General features: G+C 47.6%; 1 protein-coding gene across 5 annotated transcripts in view; it reads left to right on the top strand.

Moving 5' to 3' along the window:
• Positions 1 to 26,891, top strand: part of LOC135912444 (uncharacterized) — an 861,485-nt gene extending 834,594 nt beyond the window's left edge. For all 5 annotated transcript variants that reach the window (XM_070532623.1, XM_070532621.1, XM_070532622.1 and 2 more), the window contains one exon: positions 26,632 to 26,891. In XM_070532623.1, the coding sequence (XP_070388724.1) occupies positions 26,632 to 26,832 (201 nt within the window). In that variant the 3' untranslated portion in view covers positions 26,833 to 26,891. The remainder of the gene's footprint in view (positions 1 to 26,631) is intronic.

Here is a 26,891-nt window from a genome sequence, read left to right as displayed (position 1 = left end):
ATTGTTGTCTTTCAAGAGAGATTCTAGAGCGTCTTTCTTAGGCAGGTAACTACGCATGTTTGCAAGCAAGACCGACATACTTTGATAAACATGGACAGTAACCGAGGCGCGGCAGGTCTGGGGGGGAGAGGAGGGGCGCGCATGCCTGGAGAGACGCAGTGACCGCTATGCCCTAAGTTCAACTATACAATCAGATTCAGCATTGTACGTGAATTGTTTGCCATCAAGCAGCAGCTTGTCAAAGCGAAGTTTAAGTGATCTGCCGCTCTGTTGTCCATGAAGATAAAGTTTCCTTCGCGCCTGTCGAACTCTGGCTGAGTAGTCCTCGCGAATCGAAAAATTCGTGCCCTTGAGCTTAGAAGCCACTGCAAGAATTCTTGATTTATCTTTAAATCTTGCATATTTTACAATAATAGGCCTAGTTTTGTCTTGCTGGTAACGACCAAGTTGGTGTGCACGCTCCAAGTCGTCTGTACTAACGGATAAGCCGAGTTGCTCGGAGCAGAATGATACTATTTTGGTCTGAGACTCAAGCCAGGTCTCACCCTTTGTGTCTTGAATTCCACAGAAAAGTAAGTTTGAACGACGCATGCGATTTTCTGCATCATCGCATTTTTCGGTAAGAACTTTGATTTCAGTGGAAAGTTTTGCAAGGCTACCATTCACGTCCGCCTTTAAACCTATTTCGTTTGACTGAGTCGACTGGACAATCTTCTCCAGGGCATCAACGCGAGCCGAAAGGCTCCTGTAGTCTTGGTGAAGAAAAAGGACAGAACCCTACGTTTCTGCGTCGATTATCGTCGACTGAACAAGATCACGAAGAAGGACGTATGCGCCATTCACGGATAGACGACGCATTGGATCCGCTCTGGAACCATAAATACTTCTCGTCGATGGACCTCAAGTCTGGCTAATGGCAAATAGAAGTCGACGAAAGCGATCGCGAAAACACCGCCTTCATCACGCGAGACGACCTGTGCTCGGTGCCTGCAACGAGGCAACGCGTCATCGACACGGTGTTAGCAGGATTGAAGTGGCGAACGTGTCTTGTTTACTTGGATGACGTCGTTGTCTTTGTCGGAAGTTTCGACGATCACCTTAGGCAGTTCGGTGCCCAAACATGCGCACTCACCAAGAATAAAATAAAAATGAAGAACGTACGTTTAGGTGGTTTGCGACAGTACCAGAGGCCATCAAGTCATCAGGGCTTACCCTGAAGCGGGAAAAGTGCCGCTCCACTTACGATGAGCTTCTCTTTCTAGGCCACGTCCTCAGCATATGCGGTGTCCGCCCCGACCCGCAAAAGACAGCTGCCATCACAAAACTTCCGCAGCCCATCGACAACAAAGCAGTACGCAGTTTCCTTGGCATGAGTGCCTACTACACGCGCTTTGTCAAGGACTTTTCACGTATCGCTGTGGCGCTGATACATCTAACTAAATGTGATGTCGAGTTCAAGTGAAAAACGCCGCAGGCCGATGCATTTCAAGAACTCAAAAGACGCATGCAGTCGCAGCCAGTACTTGCGCACTTCGACGAGGACGCCGATACCGAAATCCATGCTGACACGTATAGCCTAGGCCTCTGTGCCATTCTAGTCTAGAGAAAAGATCGACTTGAATGGGGGATAGCTTGCGCAAATCGGTCACTGTCAAAAACGGAAGGCAATTATTCTACGACTGAAAAGGAATGCCTCGTCATCATTTTGGCTACAGCAAAATTCCGCCTTTACCTGCCATTCAATGTCGTCGGCGACCATCACGCGCTGTGTTTGCTAGCTAATTTAGAGGACCCTTCGGGAGGGCTAGTGCGGTGGAGCCTCCCACTGCAAGAATTTGACATCGCTGTCCTCTACCAGTCCGGACGAAAACACTCTGTTGCCGAGTGCCAATCACGTGCCCCCATTGACCCGCCACTGCAAGACGAGGAGGATGACGACACCTTCATTGGAATAATAAGTGCGGAAGACTTCTCTAAACACCAACGAGCAGACCCGGAGCTAAAAGGCCTTATCGAGTATTTTGAAGGGAACACCATCGTTGTCAATAGGGCACTTAGGCGCAGATTGTCTTCGTTCACGCTACAAAAGAACCTGCTGGTAAGCAGAACTTTTCACTAGTCCGCGCCAAGTACCTTCTTATTGTTCTGTCAGGGCTGCGTCCAGAAGCACTGCACGCCTTACATGACGATGCGGCCGCTTGGGCACCTCGGATTCTCCGGGACGCTGTCGAAGATACAGGAAAGGTATTACTGGCCGCGCCTGACCACAGACGTCGCCCGTTATGTGAAGACATGCCGAGACTGTCAGAGACTTAAGACACCGCCAACAAGACCAGCGGGATTACTACAGCTGATCAAGCCTCCTTAGCGACCTTTTCAGCAGATCGGGATGGATTTGTTGGGGACCTGTCCGACGTCAACATCCGGAAATGAGTGGATCGTCGTGGCGATGGACTACCTCACCTCGCTTTGCTGAAACTAAAGTTATGCCCAAAGCTAGCGCAGCCAATGTGGCGAAATTTTTCGTCGAGAAAATCCTGCTGAGACTTGGTGCCCCGGAAGTCCTCATCACCGACAGTGTAACGGCCTTTACAGCAGAGCTAACCCAAGCCATTCTGCAGTACAGCCAGACAAGCCATATGAGAATAACTGCCTGCCGCCCGCAGACAAATGGTCTCACGGAATGCCTCAATAAGACCCTCGCCGTCATGCTAGCAATGTACGCGGATGTCGAACGCAAGACCTGGGATGCCGTCCTGCCGTGCGTAACCTTCGCTTACAACACGCTGGTGCAAGAATCTACACAGATCACACCGTTTAAAGTGGTTTACGGCAGGAATCAAACGACTACTCTTACCGCCATGCTGCCGCACGTCTGCAACGAAGAGAATCTTGACGTGGCCACCTATCTCCAGCGCTCCGAAGAAGCCCGACAGCTCGCCCGTCTGCGTATCGAGAACCAGCAGAAGACCGACAGACGACACTACAACTTTCGACAGCGCTAAGTCGAGTACCAGCCCGGCTACCGTGTTTGGGTTTGATCCCTATACGCCGACGACAGTGGCGTAGCCAGAAATTCCGTTCGGGGGGGGGGGGGGGGGGGGCTACGCCACTGGCCCAAGATATATATATATAGCTGCACGTTGCTGCAGCTCAGCCTCCTCCTTAAGAGGAAGCTTTAGCTCGGGTGCTCCTATTTAGGTACATGTAGAAGGGGAATTCGTTTTTCCCTGCAACCACTACACAAAATTTGAGGGCGTTTGTTGCATATAAAAGAAAAAGTTTAATTCCAGTGACTACTGCCTTCGAATTGTTCGTTTAGGTGGTCAATTATTTATTAAAAATTGGCCAAAATTGAAAATTTTCAGGAAACGAAACTATCAAGTTTAAAACTCCGTGACTCAACAATGAAAAATGATATCACAATTCTGTGAATTGCATCTAATAGTACATCTAGAGCGGACAAAATAGATATGTTACACATGAATCTCAAAAAAAATTTAGTATTGTGGAAGTACGGCTTTTGCAGAACCCTTGTACACAACGTAACCAATTCACGTAAGATGCAAATTGACACAGCAAACTTGTCCGCTTTGACTGTTATAATAAATGCCATTTACAGAACCACAATATCTTTTCTTCATGCATAGCTATAAGTTTGTAAACGTCGTGCTTCTATTTTTTTCAAACTTTCGAATTTTCCAAAATATTTTAAACAAAATTCATGCCCTAAAACGAAGTTCTGTTTCCAACAGACACTAGGATTTAACTTTCTCTCTCAAATGCAACCAATTTCAATAAAAGCGATTAGCATGATTATCTCAGAAAAGCGTTTCTGCGTTTTACAAGTACTTGAATAGGCCGCGTCGGATTGGGCCCGAGCTAAAGCTTCCTCTTAAACAATTTATCGAGGGATCAAATACATGAATAATAACTGCATTGTCATTGCCAAAGATGCTGCTAACGAATTCCTGAAAGCTACGCACTGTAAATACAAGTAAAATATGTATTTTTTTATAAAATATTATACTCGTATGTGCCAAAAATTGTGCCCAACATAACTGAGGTCAATGCTTCCATGTTTTTTGTCTATTTATTAAGTAAAGAAAATACCACACGAACTTTAGAACTATATCAGTTCGAAACCAGGAAAGCAGTGCAGCCGCTGATATGAAAAATTAAAAGGCAATGAACTGAACAAGTTGAGGACAAATATGTTATGGAAATTTTGCCATTCAAGAACCGTGCTTACATTCTTGTATATGCAATGGCCAGTGAAAAATCTCAATGACGCTGTCGTTTGATCCAATGTATTACGCAGGAGTAGCTGTCCCTTGTCGTGTATCGTGAGTAATTGCACCGAAGTTATAGTCGCGACAGAGAGCACGTATAAAAAGCAGGAGTTCTGCAAGATATATGAGGGCAAGTCAAATGAATGAGCCAACAACGGGATACTTTATTTAAAAGTAGTCTTCATGAGAATTTAGACATCTGTCCTATTGACTAACGAGTTGCGTGATTCCCGTCTTATAAAACTCCTTGGGTTGCTGCTTCAAAAAGTCTGCATCTGGTTCCCTTGAGCTGTTTTTTCGGTTGCCCCAAAACGTAGAAGTCGCAAGGTGACAGGTCTGAGCTGTATGGCGGATGTTGCAGCGTTTCCCACTTGAACTTTGCCAGTTTTGTATTAACCACATAAGCGACGTGGGGACAGGCATTGTCGTGGAACAAGATGAGCCCATTAGTCAATTTTCCACGTTGTTCGTTCTTGATTGCGACACGCTGCCGTTCTGCACCCTGTCGATCGATCAACAACACCTTTCCAGCGGAAATGATGGCCTTTATGTTCTTTGGGCGTGGTAAATTCGAATGTTTCCACTGTAAGCTTTGCCGTCGTATTTCAGGCTCGTAGAAGTGGGACCAAGGTTCGTCCCCGATCACAGTTGCAAACAAGAAGTCGAATTAGGAAGGAACAGCGCCAACTAAGACGAACACAAGAGGGGAGAACGACACAGGACAAGCGCCAACTTCATCTAACTTTATTGACCGAAAATTCAGCCAATATATAGGAAAAACACAGACATGCGCACAATGACCATCATGCGTCATCTGCCAAACCGCTCCAGATATGACATTTCGCTTTTGAAGAGGGTCACGGAAGTATCACTAACACAGTTTTTTCCTCTTTTCTTTATATGGAATGCTTCTAAAACCTCACGTGCCTTAGTTTCCCTACTTCTGCCAAGAATCTTTATCGCTCCGAACCGTGGTTCACACTTCTTGCAGAACTGGCATTGTCTTTGTGGCGAATGTTCTGCCGCTTGGTCACACACGGTGCAAGTTGCGCAATGTTGCGATAGATGCGCACCTCCTTCTTTCAGCGACCTCACATGTTCAGCAGCACGGTCGTTCACGCATCTGCCCGTTTGGCCCACATAGGTTTTCCCGCACGTCAAAGGTATTTCATATACCACACCGGTGAAGCACTTTACAAACTGCTTTCCATGTTTTTTGGTGCAGTTGCTCCTCGTACCCTCGCTCGCGACGCGGGCGCAGAGCTGAGCTTGTTTTCGAGGAGCCGAAAACACGACTGGGACGCCGTGTCTGTTTGCCACCTTTTTCATATTGTGGGCTATCCTATGTACATACGGAACCACTTCCGGCTTTGCAGCTAGTCTTTCTTGTGCGCACGGTCTCTTGACCATGGCACCTTTGATATTTTGCAAGATCACTTCAGCCACTGCTGTGATAACCGTGCTTGGGAACCCCGCCGTAACCAACCTATCAACCTGCTTGTCAAAGCTCGCACTCATTGCGTGGTGACACGATTTCATGAGAGCAGACTCAAGACAAAGTTTTGCAATCGAACGTTTTACGGTTTTTGAATGCGCCGACGCATAAGGAAGAAGCTCCTTTTGTGCTCTAGGTGCGTACTGCCAACATACATGATCTACACCCAAGGTAATGTTAATGTCTAAAAACTGTAATCGCCCCTGCAAGGGTAGCTCATGCGTGAAAACCAACCCCCTTCCCTCCTCTTTAAAGCTGTCTAGGACAGTGCTTACACCATCTGTGTAAGTCAACACGTTCAGTTTGTTAAAAACAATTAAAAAATCGTCAACATACCTGAACACTTTCAGTACACCCTTTCCTGTTAAAATTGGCTCCAAGGCGCTGTCAATACAGGTTAAGAAAATGTTAGTAAGTACCGGGGCTACGCAGGATCCAATACAAATCCCTTGTCTTTGTCGATAAAACTTGTTCTCGAAAGAGAGAAACGTCACATCAAGGTAAAATTCTAGCATTTTCATAAAATTGTCTATTGACACGCCAGAGGAGTTCTGGAACTCTACTGCACCGTTACATTCTATAGCTTCTCTGACAGAACGAAGTAAGGCAACGTGGGGCACAGAGTAAAACAAGTCTTCAACATCTACTGAGAACACATAACCAATGGAAGTACCTTCCTCAAGAAACCTAACAACGTCTTTTGAACTCTTTGTGGCGTACGGATCTTGAACTTTAAGGGATGTAAGGTGCTTTTGAAGAAACTTGCTTAACACAATCTGCCAAGTTCCATTTTCGCTGACCACTGTTCTGAATGGTACAGACATCTTGTGCGTCTTGGCCGTAAAGAACACGGAGAGGGCATTCCTTTTGCTGTTACCAATGTCATTAGCCAGCCTGCTCAGCTCTAATTCTTTGCACATCGCAGCCGCCTTGCCTTTCACTCACGTCGCACCAGCTTTCAGCGGGATGAAGTTCTTCGCAATTGCTTCGCCGGCTCTTTTTTGAAACTCTTCCTCGGTGAGCACCACGAACCCACCATCCTTGTCAGCTTGAAGAAGCCGGAGTCTATTCTTCCTGAAATACGACACGACTTTTCCCATCGAATCTTTGCTAGGCAACGTGGTAGTGCTGGTCGTAGATCTTATAAGCGTATCCACGCCATCTAGTAGGCATCTTTCACGGTTTTCTTCTAACACCTTTCCTGCTATGCGTCTATTAAGTGCCAGGAACTCATGCGCTTCTATCAGTGGCTCATGGCTGAATTTCGGACCTTTGTTCAACACATGCCTGACATCGTTGGGAAGATCCACGTCTCCGATAACCGTCACCAGCCTTTCCGGGGGCTTCTTATCCTTCTTCGGAGAAGACAACTGTAAACACTGGTTCAGTGTCTGAGCCCACCAAAACTCAGTCATACTTCCTATAAGGCGTCGAATTGCACGAAGCTTCTTCTCCGCCTGCCATCCCGTATCCACCTTGTAACAAATCGCACGCAGATGGTCTTCACATCTTCTAATCTGCCGCCACAACTCTGCTTTCAAGAACCTGCAGATGCGTTTTAGCAGCCCGACGGGTGGTCGCATGTAACCAAAAAGGGCACTCACGTCCGCTGGAACGAGTCCCTTTCGAAGGCAAAACGAAACACATCTTGCACGGCATGTTGATGCAACGATGATGGAAACGATGGCATTCAGTTGAAAATCCGACGAAAGGTTGTCACATAAGAAAGGGCCCTGTGTTTTCGAAACATAGTTCAGGAGAACATTCATTTGGGCTAGATGGTGCATACTTGAATTAGGAAGGAACAGCGCCAACTAAGACGAACACAAGAGGGGAGAACGACACAGGACAAGCGCCAACTTCATCTAACTTTATTGACCGAAAATTCAGCCAATATATAGGAAAAACACAGACATGCGCACAATGACCATCATGCGTCATCTGCCAAACCGCTCCAGATATGACATTTCGCTTTTGAAGAGGGTCACGGAAGTATCACTAACAAAGTTAGATGAAGTTGGCGCTTGTCCTGTGTCGTTCTCCCCTCTTGTGTTCGTCTTAGTTGGCGCTGTTCCTTCCTAATTCAAGTATGCACCATCTAGCCCAAATGAATGTTCTCCTGAACTATGTTTCGAAAACACAGGGCCCTTTCTTATGTGACAACCTTTCGTCGGATTTTCAACTGAATGCCATCGTTTCCATCATCGTTGCATCAACATGCCGTGCAAGATATGTTTCGTTTTGCCTTCGAAAGGGACTCGTTCCAGCGGACGTGAGTGCCCTTTTTGGTTACATGCGACCACCCGTCGGGCTGCTAAAACGCATCTGCAGGTTCTTGAAAGCAGAGTTGTGGCGGCAGATTAGAAGATGTGAAGACCATCTGCGTGCGATTTGTTACAAGGTGGATACGGGATGGCAGGCGGAGAAGAAGCTTCGTGCAATTCGACGCCTTATAGGAAGTATGACTGAGTTTTGGTGGGCTCAGACACTGAACCAGTGTTTACAGTTGTCTTCTCCGAAGAAGGATAAGAAGCCCCCGGAAAGGCTGGTGACGGTTATCGGAGACGTGGATCTTCCCAACGATGTCAGGCATGTGTTGAACAAAGGTCCGAAATTCAGCCATGAGCCACTGATAGAAGCGCATGAGTTCCTGGCGCTTAATAGACGCATAGCAGGAAAGGCGTTAGAAGAAAACCGTGAAAGATGCCTACTAGATGGCGTGGATACGCTTATAAGATCTACGACCAGCACTACCACGTTGCCTAGCAAAGATTCGATGGGAAAAGTCGTGTCGTATTTCAGGAAGAATAGACTCCGGCTTCTTCAAGCTGACAAGGATGGTGGGTTCGTGGTGCTCACCGAGGAAGAGTTTCAAAAAAGAGCCGGCGAAGCAATTGCGAAGAACTTCATCCCGCTGAAAGCTGGTGCGACGCGAGTGAAAGGCAAGGCGGCTGCGATGTGCAAAGAATTAGAGCTGAGCAGGCTGGCTAATGACATTGGTAACAGCAAAAGGAATGCCCTCTCCGTGTTCTTTACGGCCAAGACGCACAAGATGTCTGTACCATTCAGAACAGTGGTCAGCGAAAATGGAACTTGGCAGATTGTGTTAAGCAAGTTTCTTCAAAAGCACCTTACATCCCTTAAAGTTCAAGATCCGTACGCCACAAAGAGTTCAAAAGACGTTGTTAGGTTTCTTGAGGAAGGTACTTCCATTGGTTATGTGTTCTCAGTAGATGTTGAAGACTTGTTTTACTCTGTGCCCCACGTTGCCTTATTTCGTTCTGTCAGAGAAGCTATAGAATGTAACGGTGCAGTAGAGTTCCAGAACTCCTCTGGCGTGTCAATAGACAATTTTATGAAAATGCTAGAATTTTACCTTGATGTGACGTTTCTCTCTTTCGAGAACAAGTTTTATCGACAAAGACAAGGGATTTGTATTGGATCCTGCGTAGCCCCGGTACTTACTAACATTTTCTTAACCTGTATTGACAGCGCCTTGGAGCCAATTTTAACAGGAAAGGGTGTACTGAAAGTGTTCAGGTATGTTGACGATTTTTTAATTCTTTTTAACAAACTGAACGTGTTGACTTACACGGATGGTGTAAGCACTGTCCTAGACAGCTTTAAAGAGGAGGGAAGGGGGTTGGTTTTCACGCATGAGCTACCCTTGCAGGGGCGATTACAGTTTTTAGACATTAACATTACCTTGGGTGTAGATCATGTATGTTGGCAGTACGCACCTAGAGCACAAAAGGAGCTTCTTCCTTATGCGTCGGCGCATTCAAAAACCGTAAAACGTTCGATTGCAAAACTTTGTCTTGAGTCTGCTCTCATGAAATCGTGTCACCACGCAATGAGTGCGAGCTTTGACAAGCAGGTTGCTAGGTTGGTTACGGCGGGGTTCCCAAGCACGGTTATCACAGCAGTGGCTGAAGTGATCTTGCAAAATATCAAAGGTGCCATGGTCAAGAGACCGTGCGCACAAGAAAGACTAGCTGCAAAGCCGGAAGTGGTTCCGTATGTACATAGGATAGCCCACAATATGAAAAAGGTGGCAAACAGACACGGCGTCCCAGTCGTGTTTTCGGCTCCTCGAAAACAAGCTCAGCTCTGCGCCCGCGTCGCGAGCGAGGGTACGAGGAGCAACTGCACCAAAAAACATGGAAAGCAGTTTGTAAAGTGCTTCACCGGTGTGGTATATGAAATACCTTTGACGTGCGGGAAAACCAATGTGGGCCAAACGGGCAGATGCGTGAACGACCGTGCTGCTGAACATGTGAGGTCGCTGAAAGAAGGAGGTGCGCATCTATCGCAACATTGCGCAACTTGCACCGTGTGTGACCAAGCGGCAGAACATTCGCCACAAAGACAATGCCAGTTCTGCAAGAAGTGTGAACCACGGTTCGGAGCGATAAAGATTCTTGGCAGAAGTAGGGAAACTAAGGCACGTGAGGTTTTAGAAGCATTCCATATAAAGAAAAGAGGAAAAAACTGTGTTAGTGATACTTCCGTGACCCTCTTCAAAAGCGAAATGTCATATCTGGAGCGGTTTGGCAGATGACGCATGATGGTCATTGTGCGCATGTCTGTGTTTTTCCTATATATTGGCTGAATTTTCGGTCAATAAAGTTAGATGAAGTTGGCGCTTGTCCTGTGTCGTTCTCCCCTCTTGTGTTCGTCTTAGTTGGCGCTGTTCCTTCCTAATTCAAGTATGCACCATCTAGCCCAAATGAATGTTCTCCTGAAACAAGAAGTCGTCATGCTCATTGTGATACCCGATCAGATGAGTCAAGGCAGCGCGAAACTTCTCCGTCTTCTCGCGATGGATAAAAATCTTGGGGATCCATTGCGCACCAAAGAGCCAATAACCGAGAAGCTCATGAATTATGGCGTGAACCGAACCGTGACCGATGTTCAGACGGTCTGCCAGTTCATCGATGCTTATATTCCGTTCTTGTTTCAGCAGCTCATGAACCGTTGAAATTGTGTGGGGGGTGATTGCACGATGGTTTTGGCCCGGTCTTGCAATGTCTTTGCAACGTCCTTTGAACCGTTTGCTCCAACGCTTCACAGTGGTTAATGAAATGCCGTGTTCAACGTAAACGGCAGCCATACGGCGTATAATTTCTGTTTCGGAAACACCTTTAGCTGTCAAAAACTTCGCGACACCGAGCTGTTCAACTTTTGAAGTGTCCATTATGTGACGCAACCATATTCAACCCAGTGTATGAGAGCATTAAAGAACATTTATCTTCACACCTGCGTGTCACTTTTGTAAATGAGACATGCCGTTCTCCTGCGCGCATGCCTTGCAGATAATGAACCGAACCATTATTGCGCGGTTAGGGTAGGCTCACTTTCATTTGACTCGCCCTCGTACATTAGAAATGCAAAGATACAATGGGATATGCAAATGCGAAAATACGGCTTGATAAAGGGCAAAAAAGTGTCACTGGAAACAAAGTTCACTGCATGTATACACAAAACCTCGCAACAAGATATTTAAGTATGCGTATAAGTCTCCAATGAGTCTATGTATGTAAGAAGAAGTAACTCTATATAATGCGTCAAACAAGGCAAATAAACATGTTGCACAATCATAGATTCACAGAATCCTAGATTCCGCCCCCATTCCATCCACTCCCCCCGGTGTATTGCGCGCGACGGAAGGCGGCGCGCTTGCTCCCCGCTTTTCTCCTTTGCGCACACAAGACTGAGCCACCATCGTCCGCTCACCCATTCCACCTCCCCTCCAACGCTTTCACTCGCACATACAGCATGCAGCGCGTGGTCACGATGTTATCACCCTTGGACTTTATACGAAACATGAGGGCGATGGCAGGAATGCGCCTGGAGTGTTCATATAGTTGCTTTCGCAATAATATAATAAACGTATCCGGCAACTGAAGCGTCCCGTCGGCCATTAAGTCCCGCAAAAGAAGTATCAAAATCGAACTTTCACCATGCGACAATTCGCTGAGCCGCAACAGACAGACAGACAGACAGACAACGAACTTTATTTGATCCTGAGGAGCTTCAGCGGAGGCCCCTATCGGGGACCCGCGGAAGCCGCTGGCCGCGTCCAAGTCGGGGCAGCAATGTATGAGCCGCAACAATGTATTTTTTTTTCTGTGAGGCGGAGGCACCGAAATAAAAAAAAAATGGATAGGAAAGTATGTTGGCCAGAATCTAATGCCTACTTCGGGCACCTAATGGGGCTACGGAAGGAATACCGAAGAAAACATGAGACGCTTGGTCCACTGAGAACCATACGCATACTGCTCAGTAGCCTACAGCGACGAAACAAGACTTTCCGGAAAGGTTCCGCTCAAGGAATGCGGTGCAATCCTTCGAGTCCCCACAGTGATGGCGGCGAGCGACCATTGTTTTTTTTTTCTCGTCTGCTGGCCAGAAAGCGTCCAAAACCCTGTCCGGTGAAAATCCACTCGGCCAGAGCAAACCGAACGCGCACCGAAGTGCACCGCACGGTGGTCGGGGCCATACGAGAAAAACGTTTGCGCTCCGGCTGGCTCTGGCAGCCCGCGGGTAGGGTAGCGAGAACAACAAAAAAAAAATTGAAGAGGCTCAATGTGTCCTCGCGAATAAAATTCAAAGTAGAAAAAATAAATAAGAACGTAGTTACTTTGGCTGGCTTTAGTGTCTTGACTTGGATGTTCTGGCGAAGGTTAAAAAAATGTTGATATTTTTTTATGTGACATGACGGCACAAATGAACCACCCCAACGCTTCGTCTCATTGGACCTCGCTGCCTGCTTTGTCAACTCGTCTGCTCGTGTGTTGATTTGGCTTGTCTCGTTGTATGTTCCGATGTAAGACTTTAGAAAAGTCAATAGACCTTTGGCGTCAAATGTTTATAACAACATTAAACCCACAAAGTACCGCAATTGAAAATCTAAAGCACAACTTTGGAAATGTCAATGCACCTTTCACATCAAGAGCTTATGAGATTTATACCCATAAAGTTTCGCAATTGATATCCATGCGCTCCATAGATTCCGTGGCCTCAGTGAGATGCCGCGGCGAGCCCGCTTACCATCAAAGCGCCCTTGAAACTTTGTGCTCGGATGGGACTGCTTGGCGTTATGCGACTCCCGGTGTATGGGCGTTGCCACGAAATCCCGCCCGAGTTTGCAATCTTCGCGGTTAAATGTCTTTTCGAGCGTCAAAAAGACATTCTAGACAAAATCCAGAGTGATTTCCGGCGCCGGGGGTCGCTTTGGTCGGCGGTGCATGGACAGCACGAAAAAATTTCGGGGGGGGGCTGAAGCCCCATAAGCCCCCCCCCCCCCCCCCCCCTGGCTACGCCCCTGGCCGACGAGGACTGAGCGAGAAGCTTTTACGCCACTATTTCGGACCATACAAGATCATCCGACGCATTGGCGCACTCGATTATGAGGTCGTGCCAGACGACATTTCGCATTCACAGCGGCGCCGCTCACGACCTGAAGTGCGACTTAAGCCGTTCCGAACCCCAGCGCTAATGGACTTTGGGGACTTCGCGTAGTTGAACTTTGGGCTTCCTTGGACTATGTCACCATGGACTTTGTTTCTTTGTTTATGAAGTGTCCTTTCGTGTTTCACTCTCCTGTTATGTTTTGTATCATCGGGACGATGCCTTTGGAGAACGGGGAATTGACACCTGAAATCGTTTATCTTTTACGGGTAAGCGCTTTTACCGTCTTTAGAATGTTATCGATGCCTCTATCCGCTGACTGTTGTCGCCAAACCGCGTGCAATCTGATTGCATGTATGAGCTGCTCGAATGGTGTGGAACTTTGTGGAAGGCACGCGGGTCCCATCGATTACTCTGGAACATTCGACGACATATGTAGAAAAGCAGAGGCGCCTGTCCCGCTGATCAGGTTTCGACGATCGCCCACAAAGAAAGAAATTTCAACAAGAGCGGACACTGCCACAGAGCGCAGCGGCTGAATTGCCGATAGCGCACCAAGTGGATGGCATTAACACCTTCCTGTTTCGGTTTTGGGCGCGCGCGTTTTGAACACCAGTTGGCACAAGCCACACCGGCTCCGCTGATCGGCGCAGCACTTTTCTTTCCGCTTCTATTGCTGAACCACGCGCGGCCTTGGCGCGGAATCGTTTTATTATTTTGTAAAAATGATTGCGAAAGATCTTTAGAAACCTACACCAAATCTGTGTCACGTGCAATTTCATAAAGAAAATGCAAGACGTCTTCTGAAAAGATTAAATGTTTATTTTGCTCTATATAAATGCTCGTTCCGGCCTTCTTGTTCATTCATCCACAGTTGTGGCACCAGGTAAGCAGCAGTCGTTGCCGTACGAGGCGCCACCGGATGCCCTCAGCTGAAAGAAAGTAAATTACAAGCATGTATCATTTTGATATATTGACCGAACAAAAATATTGCGTGTAGAGGCGAAACGTGCGTGTGTGGTGAATGAGCGGCATTACAGGTAAATGCACTTTTACAAACAATTCGTAGCAAATAGACTTGTGGGGATGTCGCGGCTAGCGAAGGACGAATCCCAACATCAAAACGTAACGCTTCTTTATTCGGTGAACGATGCCAGCGGACGGGCATAGCAACGCTACGTTCGTCACCGTAGCTGGTGGTAGAAGGCGGCTTTTATCAGCCAGGCAGCCTGTTCTTATAGCCACCGTCGGTGACGCATACCTCGGGTGAGATGGCGGTGGCGCTATGCTTTATCGACCATGCAATCCAGCGTGCAGCTGTGGTATGCTTGGTCAGATGATAAGATGGCAGGTGCGCAGAAATATGCGCAGAGTGTGTCGCCACATCACCCCCCGCGGAGTGGAGAGCCTTCAGGGCTTGAAAAAATCTGGGCAGCGTACGAGACACGTCATTGTGTCGCCACAGACTCCTCCCAAACGATGCCATAAGATCTGAAGAAAACATCTGATTTTCAAGCATCCCTCCGTTCCCGGGCATTACTTCCTTCCCTTTAGAAGCGCGAATACTCGGGTGGCTTTGCGTTTCCAAAACAACATGGCCTCAGTCGACACGATGGTACGACAAGTACACAGAGGTGGCTACAACACAGGCTCTCAGCCAGACCATGTTACATGCTTGCCGAATGCCTTCTAGTCGCACTCAAGACACATTTGTGGGTAGAAATTCTGTTTTCAGACGCTCGGAAGACAGAAATGTTGAGCTCCTTAGCGTTATCTTTTACGCGTCCTGCCGGCGCATGCAACACACTGGAGTGTTATCACTCTCGGCAATCGATCGTCGCGTTTTCCACAAGCGTGAGTACAGAAATAAGGTATACCCGCCGTGGTTGCTCAGTGGCTATGGTGTTGGGCTGCTGAGCACGAGGTCGCGGGATCGAATCCCGGCCACGGCGGCCACGTTTCGATGGGGGTGAAATGCGAAAACACCCGTGTGCTTAGATTTAGGTGCACGTTAAAGATCCCCAGGCGGTCGAAATTTCCGGAGTCCTCCACTACGGCGTGCCTCATAATCAGAAAGTGATTTTGGCACGTAAAACCCCATAATTAAATTAAATAAGGTATGTGTTGTTGCAAGGCCATAAAAACGTCACAAACTTGTCCCATTCAAATTCAGTACATCCAAAACTTACTCACCACGGTGGGCTGGCTTTTTTGCTAGCAGCTTCACAACCCCAGGCGCAGCGAGCATGCCTCAAAAGTGTTCGGAAAAGGTACGAAATTAACTACATTAACTTTTGGCATCAGAGAATGCGTCACGAACTTCTCGCAGTAGAATTCAGTACACGCGAAGCTGTAACTGCGGCATACACCCGAGCTGCTTTTCGCTAACTGCACCACTACGCCGAGCGCGGCCACTGTGCTTCAAGAGTACCACAAAATGTAGCGAAATTAGTTACAATTATATCTGGGGTCAGAGAAAGCGCCACAACGTGTCCCGGTAAGATTCAGTACACGCGAAATTGCGTCACACGGCCGAGGTGCTTTTCGTCAAAAAGCCAGGTGCGGCGAGCGTGCCCAAAAACTATCCAAATAAATTTTAATTACGCTTGGGTTCATAGAAAGCGTCGCAAACATCTCCCTGTACGAGTAGTGTACTGAAATTAACTAGGCATGGACGGTGGAGATTGTGCAGTAAGCCTAAATGTGCTTGAAGTGCGTCGCTGACAGCCAAACAAAATTCCTCACCTTGCTGTAGTCCAGTAGTGCAGCGGTGCCGTGTCGAAATGCAGACGGAACTCAAGAGAACGCCGGGATCCCCAAAAAACGGGCTGCACCCAAAAGAGACGGGTCGCCGAGAACGCGAGCTTCACATGCGCCGCCCGCCTCGCTCGCTCCTGTGGCATGTCTGGCGCATGACGTATGCACGCGCGTCTGGCGTGCCGCTAGCTTGTTGCTAGGCAACGCAAGCAAAATTTGTCGCAAAGCATAAGTTCATTTACACCCAAAACTTTTTTAGGTTTACTGGGAAAGCATAAAAAAATAAACGTTGTTTGTAAGTTTATTTCACATTCTTTTTTTGACGATGCTCGCGTCAAATACCGAATGGAGTTGAAACTAGGCGTGACGTGTTTTCTGTTGTCAGTTTTTGCTGAGTGTCCGCTCTTCTTGAATTTCTTTCTCTATGGATCGCAGACTGTGTTCGCCGCTGTCGCCGTTCTTTGAGCGTAGCCTGTTTTTGTGGCCACAGGTTCGACCAAAATAAAGTTTGTTTCGTATTTTACAGTACTGATACCATGTTCTTTACGGTCACTACTACGTGACAATATTATGTAGTGTAAATTGCCTATGAAAAAGTGCAAGCTCATTAGACATTTGTGGTTCCATATGTTGCACTTATTTTTCATCATCATCATCAGCCTGGTTACAACCACTGCAGGGCAAAGGCCTCTCCCATACTTCTCCAACAACCCCGGCCATGTACTAATAGTGGCCAAGCCGTGCCTGCAAACTTGTTATACTCATCCGCCCACCTAACTTTCTGCCGCCCCGTGCAACGCTTCCCTTTCTTTGGAATCCAGTCCGTAACCCTTAATGACCATAGGTTCTCTTCCCTCCTCATTACATGTCCTGCCCATGCCCATTTCTTTTTCTTGATTTCAACTAAGATGTCATTAACTCGTGTTTGTCCCCTCACCCAATCTGCTCTTTTCTTATCCCTTAACGTTACACCTATCATTCTTCTTTCCATAGCTCGTTGCGTCGTCCTCAATTTGAGTAGAACCCTTTTCGTAAGCCTCCAGGTTTCTGCCCCGTAAGTGAGTACTGGTAAGACACAGCTATTATATACTTTTCTCTTCAGGGATAATGGCAACCTGCTGTTCATCATCTGAGAATGCCTGCCAAATGCACCCCAGCCCATTCTTATTCTTCTGATTATTTCCGTCTCATGATCCGGATCCGCCGTCACTACCTGCCCTAAGTAGATGTATTCCCTTACGACTTCCAGTGCCTCGCTGCCTATTGTAAATTGCTGTTCTCTTCCGATACTGTTAAACATTACTTTAGTTTCCTACAGATTAATTTTTAACCCACCCTTCTACTTTGCCTGTCCAGGTCAGTGAGCATGCATTGCAACTGGTCGCCTGAGTTACTAAGCAAGGCTATATCATCAGCGAATTGCAGATTACTACGGTATTCTCCATTAACTCTTATCCCCAATTCTTCCCAATCCAGGTCTCTGAATACCTCCTGTAAACACGCTGTGAATAGCATTGGAGATATCGTATCTCCCTGCCTGACGCCTTTCTTTATTGGGATTTTGTTGCTTTTTTATGGAGGACTACGGTGGCTGTTGAGCCGCTATAGATATATTTCAGTATTTTTATATACGGCTCGTCTGCACCCTGATTCCGTAATGCCTCCATGACTGCTGAGGTTTCGACAGAATCAAACGCTTTCTCGTAATCAATGAAAGCTATATATAAGGGTTGGTTATATTCAGCACATTTCTCTATCACCTGATTGATAGTGTGAATATGATCTATTGTTGAGTAGCCTTTACGGAATCCTGCCTGGTCCTTTGCTTGACAGAAGTCTAAGGTGCTCCTGATTCTATTTGCGATTACCTTAGTAAATAGTTTGTACGCAACGGACAGTAAGCTGATCGGCCTATAATTTTTCAAGTCTTTGGCGTCCCCTTTCTTATGGATTAGGATTATGTTAGCGTTCTTCCAAGATTCCGGTACACTCGAGGTCATGAGGCATTGCGTATACAGGGTGGCCAGTTTCTCTAGAACAATCTGTCCACCATCCTGCAACAAATCTGCTGCTACCTGATCCTCCCCAGCTGCCTTCCCCCTTTGCATATCTCCCAAGCCTTTCTTTACTTCTTCCGGCGTTACCTTTGGGATTTCGAATTCGTCTAGGCTATTTTCCCTTCCATTATCGTCGTGGTTGCCACTGGTACTGTATAAATCTCTATAGAACTCCTCAGCCACTTGAACTATCTCATCCATATTAGTAATGATATTGCCGGCTTTGTCTCTTACCGCATGCATCTGATTCTTGCCAATTCCTAGTTTCTTCTTCACTGTTTTTAGGCTTCCTCCGTTCCTGAGAGCCTGTTCAATTCTATCCATATTATACTTCCTTATGCCAGCTGTCTTACGCTTGTTGATTAACTGGTACTGTATAAATCTCTATAGAACTCCTCAGCCACTTGAACTATCTCATCCATATTAGTAATGATATTGCCGGCTTTCTCTCTTACCGCATGCATCTGATTCTTGCCAATTCTTAGTTTCTTCTTCACTGTTTTTAGGCTTCCACCGTTCCTGAGAGCCTGTTCAATTCTATCCATATTATACTTCCTTATGTCAGCTGTCTTACGCTTGTTGATTAACTTCGAAAGTTCTGCCAGTTCTATTGTAGCTGTAGGGTTAGATGCTTTCATACATTGGCGTTTCTTGATCAGATCTTTCGTCCCCTGCGATAGTTTACTGGTATCCTGCCTAACGGAGTTACCACCGACTTCCATTGCACACTCCTTAATGATGCCCACAAGATTGCCGTTCATTGCTTCAACACTACGGTCCTCTCCTTGAGTTAAAGCCTAATACCTGTTCTGTAGCTTGATCTGGATTTCCTCTATTTTCCCTCTTACCACTAACTCATTGATCGGCTTCTTATGTACCAGTTTCTTCCGTTCCCTTCTCAGGTCTAGGCTAATTCGAGTTCTTACCATCCTGTGGTCACTGCAGCGCACCTTGCCGAGCACGTCCACATCTTGTATGATGCCAGGGTTAGCGCAGAGTATGAAGTCTATTTCATTTCTAGTCTCGCCGTTTGGGCTCCTCCACGTCCACTTTCGGCTATCCCGCTTGCGGAAGAAGGTATTCATTATCCTCATATTATTCTGTTGCGCAAGCTCTACTAATAACTCCCCCCTGCTATTCCTAGTGCCTATGCCATATTCCCCCACTGCCTTGTCTCCAGCCTGCTTCTTGCCTACCTTGGCATTAAAGTCGCACATTAGTATAGTGTATTTAGTTTTCACTCTACCCATCGCCGATTCCACGTCTTCATAGAAGCTTTCTTATTATTATTACATTATTACTTATTACTTATTTTTACCTGTACATATATGCAGTGCCCACCTGCTATCGCTTCCGTATAACAGTACTCTATATATAAATATATTGCTGCAGAAAGAAAGCAGGCCCAAGAGTGTAAAATAATGTATATTAACAACTGAGGTATATGGCGTTTAGGCAACTGCCAGACTTCGTCTTCCTCTAGTCTAATTCAACTTCTTCTTTCCCTTCACCGTAACATCACCCTCCCGGTGGAGTAGCTCGGTCCCGGTGCAAGTTATAGAGCCTCACTTAATGGGAGGACAAAGGGCTTGAGCCTGGCGACGGGAACAACATCGCTAGTGACGTTGGGAAGCACTGAAGGCTGACCGACTGAGGCGATCTCGTACGTCACGTCGGACAGTTGGCGTAAGATCTGGAACGGACCAGAATAACGGGAAAGTAATTTTTGCGACAAGCCGACGTCACGTGAAGGCGTGCAGAAAAGGACAAGGGAACCAGGTGAAAAATGGTAGTCTCGGTGCCGAAGGTCGTAGCGTCGCTTTTGAGAACCTTGCGAGACTGTGAGGCGATGACGGGCGACATCTCGGGCCTGGGCGGCTAATAGCGTCGCGAGCGTAACCAGTGCTGGGTGATTGTACTGCGGAAGGCAGCAAAGTGTCAAAGGGCAAGGTGGGGTCGCGGCCATACAACAGGTAAATTGTTGAAAATCCGGCAGTGTCGTGACGCGACAAGTTGTATGCGAAAGTGATGTAAGGTAAAGCGGCCTCCCAGTCGCGGTGATCGTCGGAAATGTACATGGCCAGCATTTCAGTTAGTGTGCGGTTGAGTCGCTCGGTGAGGCCGTTCGTTTGAGGGTGGTACGCGGTAGCAATCTGGTGTTCTGTACAACAGGAAGGGAGCAGAAGGGATAGAAAGTAGCAGCCGCGATCCATCAGCAACTGGCGAGGGGCACCGTGTTACAGTATGACGTCGTACAGTAAGAAGTCGGCGACATCTGTAGCGCAGCTATTTGGTAGCGCTCGTGCGATGGCATATCTCGTGGCATAATCGGTTGCTAAAGCAATCCATTTGTTTCCTTTGATGGAAATTGGAAAGGGGCCAAGAAGGTCGAGGCCCACCCGGTAGAAGGGCTCTGTAGGGATATCAAATGGTTGCAGCAAACCAGTGGGAGGCATATCAGGTGTCTTCCGGCGCTGACACAGGTCTCAAGAAGCGACATAACGGCGCATAGAGCGATAAATGCCGGGCCAGAAGAAGCGGCGCCGCAGGCGGTCGTATGTACTAGTGATGCCCAAATGTCCAGCAGTAGGGGTGTCGTGATGTTGCTGGAGCACGGCCGGTCGAAGGTGCTTGGGAACGACTAGGAGGAGCTCCGGGCCATCAGGACGAACGCTACGACGGTATAAAGTTCCATCGCGCAAGGTGAACATGCGGAGGGACAGGTCATTGGGCGAGGAGCTTAGGCATTCCATAAGTATTCGAATAACAGGATCTTTGCGCTGCTCGTCGCCAATATGGAGGAAGATGGACATGGATAGAACACTGACGTCCGAGTCTGGATCCGTATCGTCCGGTTGATCCACGGGATTGCGGGACAGGCAGTCAGCATCTTTATGCAGGTGCCCTCACTTATACATAATAGAAAATGTTTATTCCTGTAGACGCAATGCCCAACGTGCAAGTCGTCCAGTTGGGTCCTTCAAAGAGGAGAGCCAGCAGAGGGCGTGATGATCGGTTACGACGCAGAAGCTCCGACCGAAAAGGTACGGCCGAAATTTCGCGACCACCAATACGAGCGCGGCACATTCTCTCTCGGTAATGGAGCAATTTTGCTAGGGCGTGGAAAGAAGGCGGCTAGCGTAAGCGATGACATGGTCTTGGCCCTGTTGACGCTGAGCGAGGACAGCGCCGATGCCATGACCACTCGCGTCAGTTCGTACATCAGTGGGCGCAGAAGGGTCAAAGTGTCACAGAATTGGAGAAGTTCTAAGCCGCTCAATCAGGGTAGTGGTCCCCAAGAGAAAGAGACGTCTTTCTTAAGAAGGTCAGTGCGAGGGTGAGCGTTGTCGGCAAAATTTTTCACAAATCGCCAAAAATAAGAGCATAAGCCCAGAAAACTACGGACATCGTTTGTTGAACAAGGTAGAGGAAAATTTCGCATGGCGTGAACTTTCCTTGGATCAGGTTGGATTCTGGCAGCGTTTACGAGATGGCCAAGCATGTTAATTTCACGGCAACCAAAATGGCACTTGGAGGAGTTTAGCTGAAGGCCAGCCCTGCGAAACACGGAGAGTATGGTTGTGAGGCGCCGCAGATGGCTCTCTAAGTTCGGCGAAAACACAATCACATCATCGAGGTAACCGAGGCATGTAGACCACTTCAAGCCGCGCAAGAGAGAGTACATCATGCGCTCGAATGTAGCTGGTGCATTGCATAATCCAAAGGGCATGACTTTATATTGGTACAGACCGTCCGGTGTAACGAAGGCGGTTTTCTCGCGGTCCATCTCATCGATGCTAATCTGCCAATAGCCGGAGCGGAGGTCAATTGATGAAAAGTATTGGGATCCGTGAGGGCAGTCAAGAGCGTCATCAATGCGAGGCAGGGGATAAACATCCTTCTTTGTTATTCTGTTGATGTTACGGTAGTCAACGCAGAAGCACCACGAGTTGTCTTTTTTCTTTACTAAGACACCCAGTGATGCCCACGGGCTACTGGAAGGCTCAATGATGTCCTTGTCCATCATCCTGCCTTCCTCTTTTTGTGTGATGGCCCTTTCCGTTGCGGAGACACGATATGAGCGCCTATGAATGGGGCTGGCATCAGCGGTGTAGATGCGATGCGTGACAACAGATGTCTGGGCAAGTGGATGGTCGTTCAATTCAAATATGTCCCGATAAGATGACAGGAGGTGATCGAGAGCTGTTGTTTGCTCGGAAGGAAGGTCAGGTGCGATCATCTTAGAAACATCGTCCACAGGCGTCGAGTACGAAGGAGTGGGTGACAAAGATCCGTTGGTACTGAGGAACGATTCGGAGGTCAAAGAAGAAGTCTCAAATACTTCCAAAGGAGTGTTATGCGCTATGGCGATACCGTGTGGCAGCACATGCGACGAATATCAAAAATGGAGGATGGGCATGCGAGTGCAGTTTTCGCGGACTTGGATTAGGTGCTCGGCAGGGCAATATAGCGCGACAAAACCACGTCAATAAGCGGCGACACGACGCACTCGCCCTCAGGTACGGAAGGACAGGGCGTCAGGAGGGCATTTGTAGCCGCTTGTGGAGACAGCCTTGCAAACTCAGCAGAACATAAGCAGGTGTGAAGCACAAGTTGTTGCGTCGGCAGGAAGCGGCAGATCCAACTGTGCAACACCTGCGGAGCAGTCAATTTGGGCAGAGTGTTTCTAAAGGAAGTCGAGGCCGAGAATTAGGTCGTGCACACAGTGTTCAAGGACGATAACTAGAACAACGGTATAATGACCCCCAATGGTCACACGTGCTGTGCACATTCCAAGGACAGGTGAAATACTCCCATCGGCGACTCGCACAGTGCACAGTACGGCGGGTGTCAGAACCTTTTTCAGCCTTCGGCGGAGAGCACCGCTCATAACTGAAAGCTGCGCTCCTGTATCAACGAGAGATCTAACAGGAACGCCATCAACTTCAATGTTCAGTAGGTTTCCACGTGTACGCAGGGTCAACAGAGGATTTGTGGGCCGGGTCGTAGTTGCAGCTTCACCTCCGGGAGCTGCACCACCTAGTTTCTCGAAGTGAAGCGACCGGTTGCAGAAGGGGGCGAAGAGGGTGAACGAGAGGCGAGCGGAACCTACGACCTTGCGAAAACGGGGAGCGGCTGGATCTTGGTGGAGCACTGTCGGCATTGATGTTCCTAATCGGGGGGGGGGGGGGGGGGGGGGTCGCGAAAGTACGATTGTTTGGTACTTGACGGTAGTGACTCGGAGATGACCACCGAGGAGGCGACGACCAGTGGTTGCGGCAATGATGGGCGATGTGTCCAACCCCGGAACAATTAAAATAGATGGCTTTATCATCCGCTGTGCGCCAGTCAGCTGGGTTGCGACGGAATGGTGGAAAGCTTTGCGTCTGGGAGCGAGCGGCCGGAGACATCTGGTAGGTGTTTGTATGGCGGACCGAGTAGAGAGGTGGAAAGCCCAAACTTGCTATTTCCTCCCGCACGACCGCTTGTATAAGGGAGATAGCGGGCACGCTTTCCCGACAGTCGGAACGAACTGGAGCCGGAGCCATGGCCTCAAGCTCACGGCGAACAATGCGCGTGATATCTTCCGGTCCTGTGGGCTGAACGAACCGCGGCGGGTCTTCGCAAGAAGATGTCGCGGCGGTATTGGGCAATCGGTTGAAAGTTTGAGCGACGCGGCGGCCCTTCGCTTGTTCGAAGCGCTGGCAGTCCTTTATAATTGCATCCACAGTGGCACAATCCTTACACACCAGGAGATTGAAGGCATCGTCAGGAATACCTTTCAGTATGTGACCAATCTTGTCTGCCTTTGTCATGTTGTTATCAGCCTTGCAACAGAGGGTCAGCACATCCTGTATGTACATGACATAGGATTCTGTGGACGTCTGAGCGCGGCAAGCAAGATCTTTTTTTTTTCTGCCAGCTGACGACCGACAGGTCTGCGAAACAGGTCTCGCATTTTTTTCTTTGCAGACATCCCAGCTCGTTAGGTCAGTTTCGTGTGTGTCGTACCATTGCTTCGCAGTTCCTCTTAGATAAAATATCACGTTTGCTAGAATCATTGTTGGATCCCACCTGTTGCTGTCGCACACTCGCTCGTACATCGTAAGCCAGTCCTCGACGTCGGCGTTGTCCGTGCTACAAAATGTCCTTGGGTCCCGCGGATGAGTGAGGATGACCGTTGACACGGGCTGCTGAGGCGTTTTCGCTTGTGTCGATTGATTTGCCATTGTGGCGGCAGGTAGATGATGTCCGCTGTGAAGTTCCGTGACTGTGCCCCTTACCTACCACCAAAATGTTGCAGAAAGAAAGCAGGCCCAAGAGTGTAAAATAATGTATATCTACAACTGAGGTATATGGCGCTTAGGCAACTGCCAGACTTCGTCTTCCTCTCGTCTAATTGAACTTCTTCCTTCCCTTCACCGTAGCAATATATATATATATATATATATATATATATATATATATATATATATATATATATATATATATATATATATATATATATATATACTTAGGAAAGGGACGACGAACTTTTTGGATGACTTCTTTACTAAACGTCTTCGGCTGGTGGACCAGCCATCGTCAGAGTACAGTTACTGTACTCTGATGAAGGCTGGTCAACCAGCCGGGAACGCTTAGTAAATAAGTCGTCTAAAAATTGCCTCGTCTCTTTCCTTTTCCTGCGTATGTTACGTCGAGTCCTGCGTGTTGAACTTTGAAGAATCCCCCCACATATATATACATATATATATATATATATATATATATATATATATATATATTTGCGAGTATGTGTGTGTGTGTGTGTGTGTGTGTGTGTGTGTGTGTGTGTGTGTGTGCATCTGGAATATAGATAGGTGTTCATGTATGCATGATGTATGATGTGTGATGTATGTGTACATGCTTACATTGACTTCCTTGTTTTGGCTCCTTTTTGCCAGTATGAACAAATACGTCAGTTCTGAGTTTAATCGTTTTGCTTCGTTGGTTCACCTGCAGAACCAACATTACTACGTATGTGCACCAAGCCGTTTCTGCACGCTCACTTCTGCTGCCTGTTATGAGAACCGTCAAACCGGCTGTCCCTTCTAACGCGACAGCGGGAAGGGCCCGTGTCACCAAAATCTGGCATTGGCGTCGGCGAAGTTGACCATGAGCGAACGTTTTCGTATATATTTGGGTATATGTATATGCCACGCCTTGCTATATGATAACAACGACGCCGCCAAATAAAACAATGGAGGAAGGAAGGAGACATCACGTAGGCGCACGCATCCGTGTGCGCCTACGTGGTGTCTCGTGTCTCCTTCCTTCGTCCGTTGTTTTATTTGACAACTTTGTTGTAATCATGCATAACCAACTCGCCCACCAGCACATGCTCAGTTGCTATATGAGATGGGACATAGGTGAGTTACATCGCTACACCATTGTATCAGTAAGAATGCTCATACCTTGTCTTGCATTCTCTACAACATTATTCTTCGGAATATTGAAAATGGTACGCCACAAACAAATGTTATGCAAGAAAACACCTAGAGCTCATGCCTTTTATATTAAATCTTCGCTGACTTGAATATTAAAATTGTGAAACAATAGTTGGAAGTTGAAAATGATGTAATTATTATTTTTTTTTGCAAGGCTGTGCACAGCGTCTGGGATGGGCCCACGCAAGAGGTCGCGTTTACACCGGAAAGCTCGCCTTCGTGCGTATAATTCGCTGCCAGCGTTTCCCGCTAACCATTAAGGTCGCCTATGCCGCAGCTACCGGGAAGCGGGAGAGACAGTCAGAGACCTTCGAATGCTATCACGTTCCACACTTATGGGCCATGTTTAAGCATGCTCCAATTTCGATTCACATCCCCTCCTTCATCACGTTTTGTATCGATGGGAAATAAACCTTACTATGTTATAATTCTGGGTGTCGGATACTCCTTCGAAGAACTGAACATGTATCCTCTCCGAAACATGCTTTTTGCGGAGATGAGCTCAAATAGGCAGAGAGCTTCAGGTGTTCTGCTGTCCCCTTCTTCAATATATATGCAGCGGATAACATGTAATCGTGCAGCATATTGTCTGTAGATGAAATAGTGCAGTTCATTTGCTTTTTGACCTATAAGTTCATCCTAAATTCGGATGTGGCGTAACCATTAAATAACTAGTGATTTGATGGCAATGTTAAACGATATTGATTTCGCATGTGTATAATTTCCGCAACTTCATCGCGTTCTCTTGGTCCTTGCGCAAAAGGACATCATATAACCTCAACATTATCCCATTCTGTCATAACCGCAGCGCGAAAGGTTTGGCTTTTGTGGCTGTGGACACGACATTTTATCATATGCTGTGACTTGAAGCTCACGTGGAGCACTTTTTGTGCGCTCATCTATTGCTGCAAAACTTTGTTGGTCCGGGTCTTTATGCCATTCTGTGAAGTGATCAGGCCGGAAAGCCCTGCTGGTTAGCAGCCGTCGCCTCTCTACCACATACGTCCGCCAGCATAAACCTGCATGTGTCATTCACGGTCTTCACGTGTAGTGCGGCACTGCTAGCTGTGACTTCTTGTGATCAAATGTAGAGTGCGCGTTTTCATGACACAGCGATTGTGGTGACGCAGGCCTTGGAAGAGGAGCGTGCCTACCGGAGTCGCAAGGTAGACTCGTGGTCCGAGGGCCCCTACAGCGAGTTCGTGGACACGTATGGTTCCATGATACCCAGGCAGCCGCTTATGTCCAGCGTCTACCAGAGCGGAGACCAGGCGGGACCCTACGCGAGACGCCTGTCCAGCATGCCACGTGCTGTCTCTTACACGCAGTGACCGATGCCCGATTTTTGTCAGCATTCTTGAAAGTCATAAATGTCTGTATTCAATTATTA

The sequence above is a fragment of the Dermacentor albipictus genome, chromosome 1, assembly GCF_038994185.2.
Source record: "Dermacentor albipictus isolate Rhodes 1998 colony chromosome 1, USDA_Dalb.pri_finalv2, whole genome shotgun sequence".
Taxonomy (NCBI): Eukaryota; Metazoa; Arthropoda; class Arachnida; order Ixodida; family Ixodidae; genus Dermacentor; species Dermacentor albipictus.
Note: the sequence above shows the minus strand (reverse complement) of the source record. Positions and strands in the feature narration are given on the sequence as shown.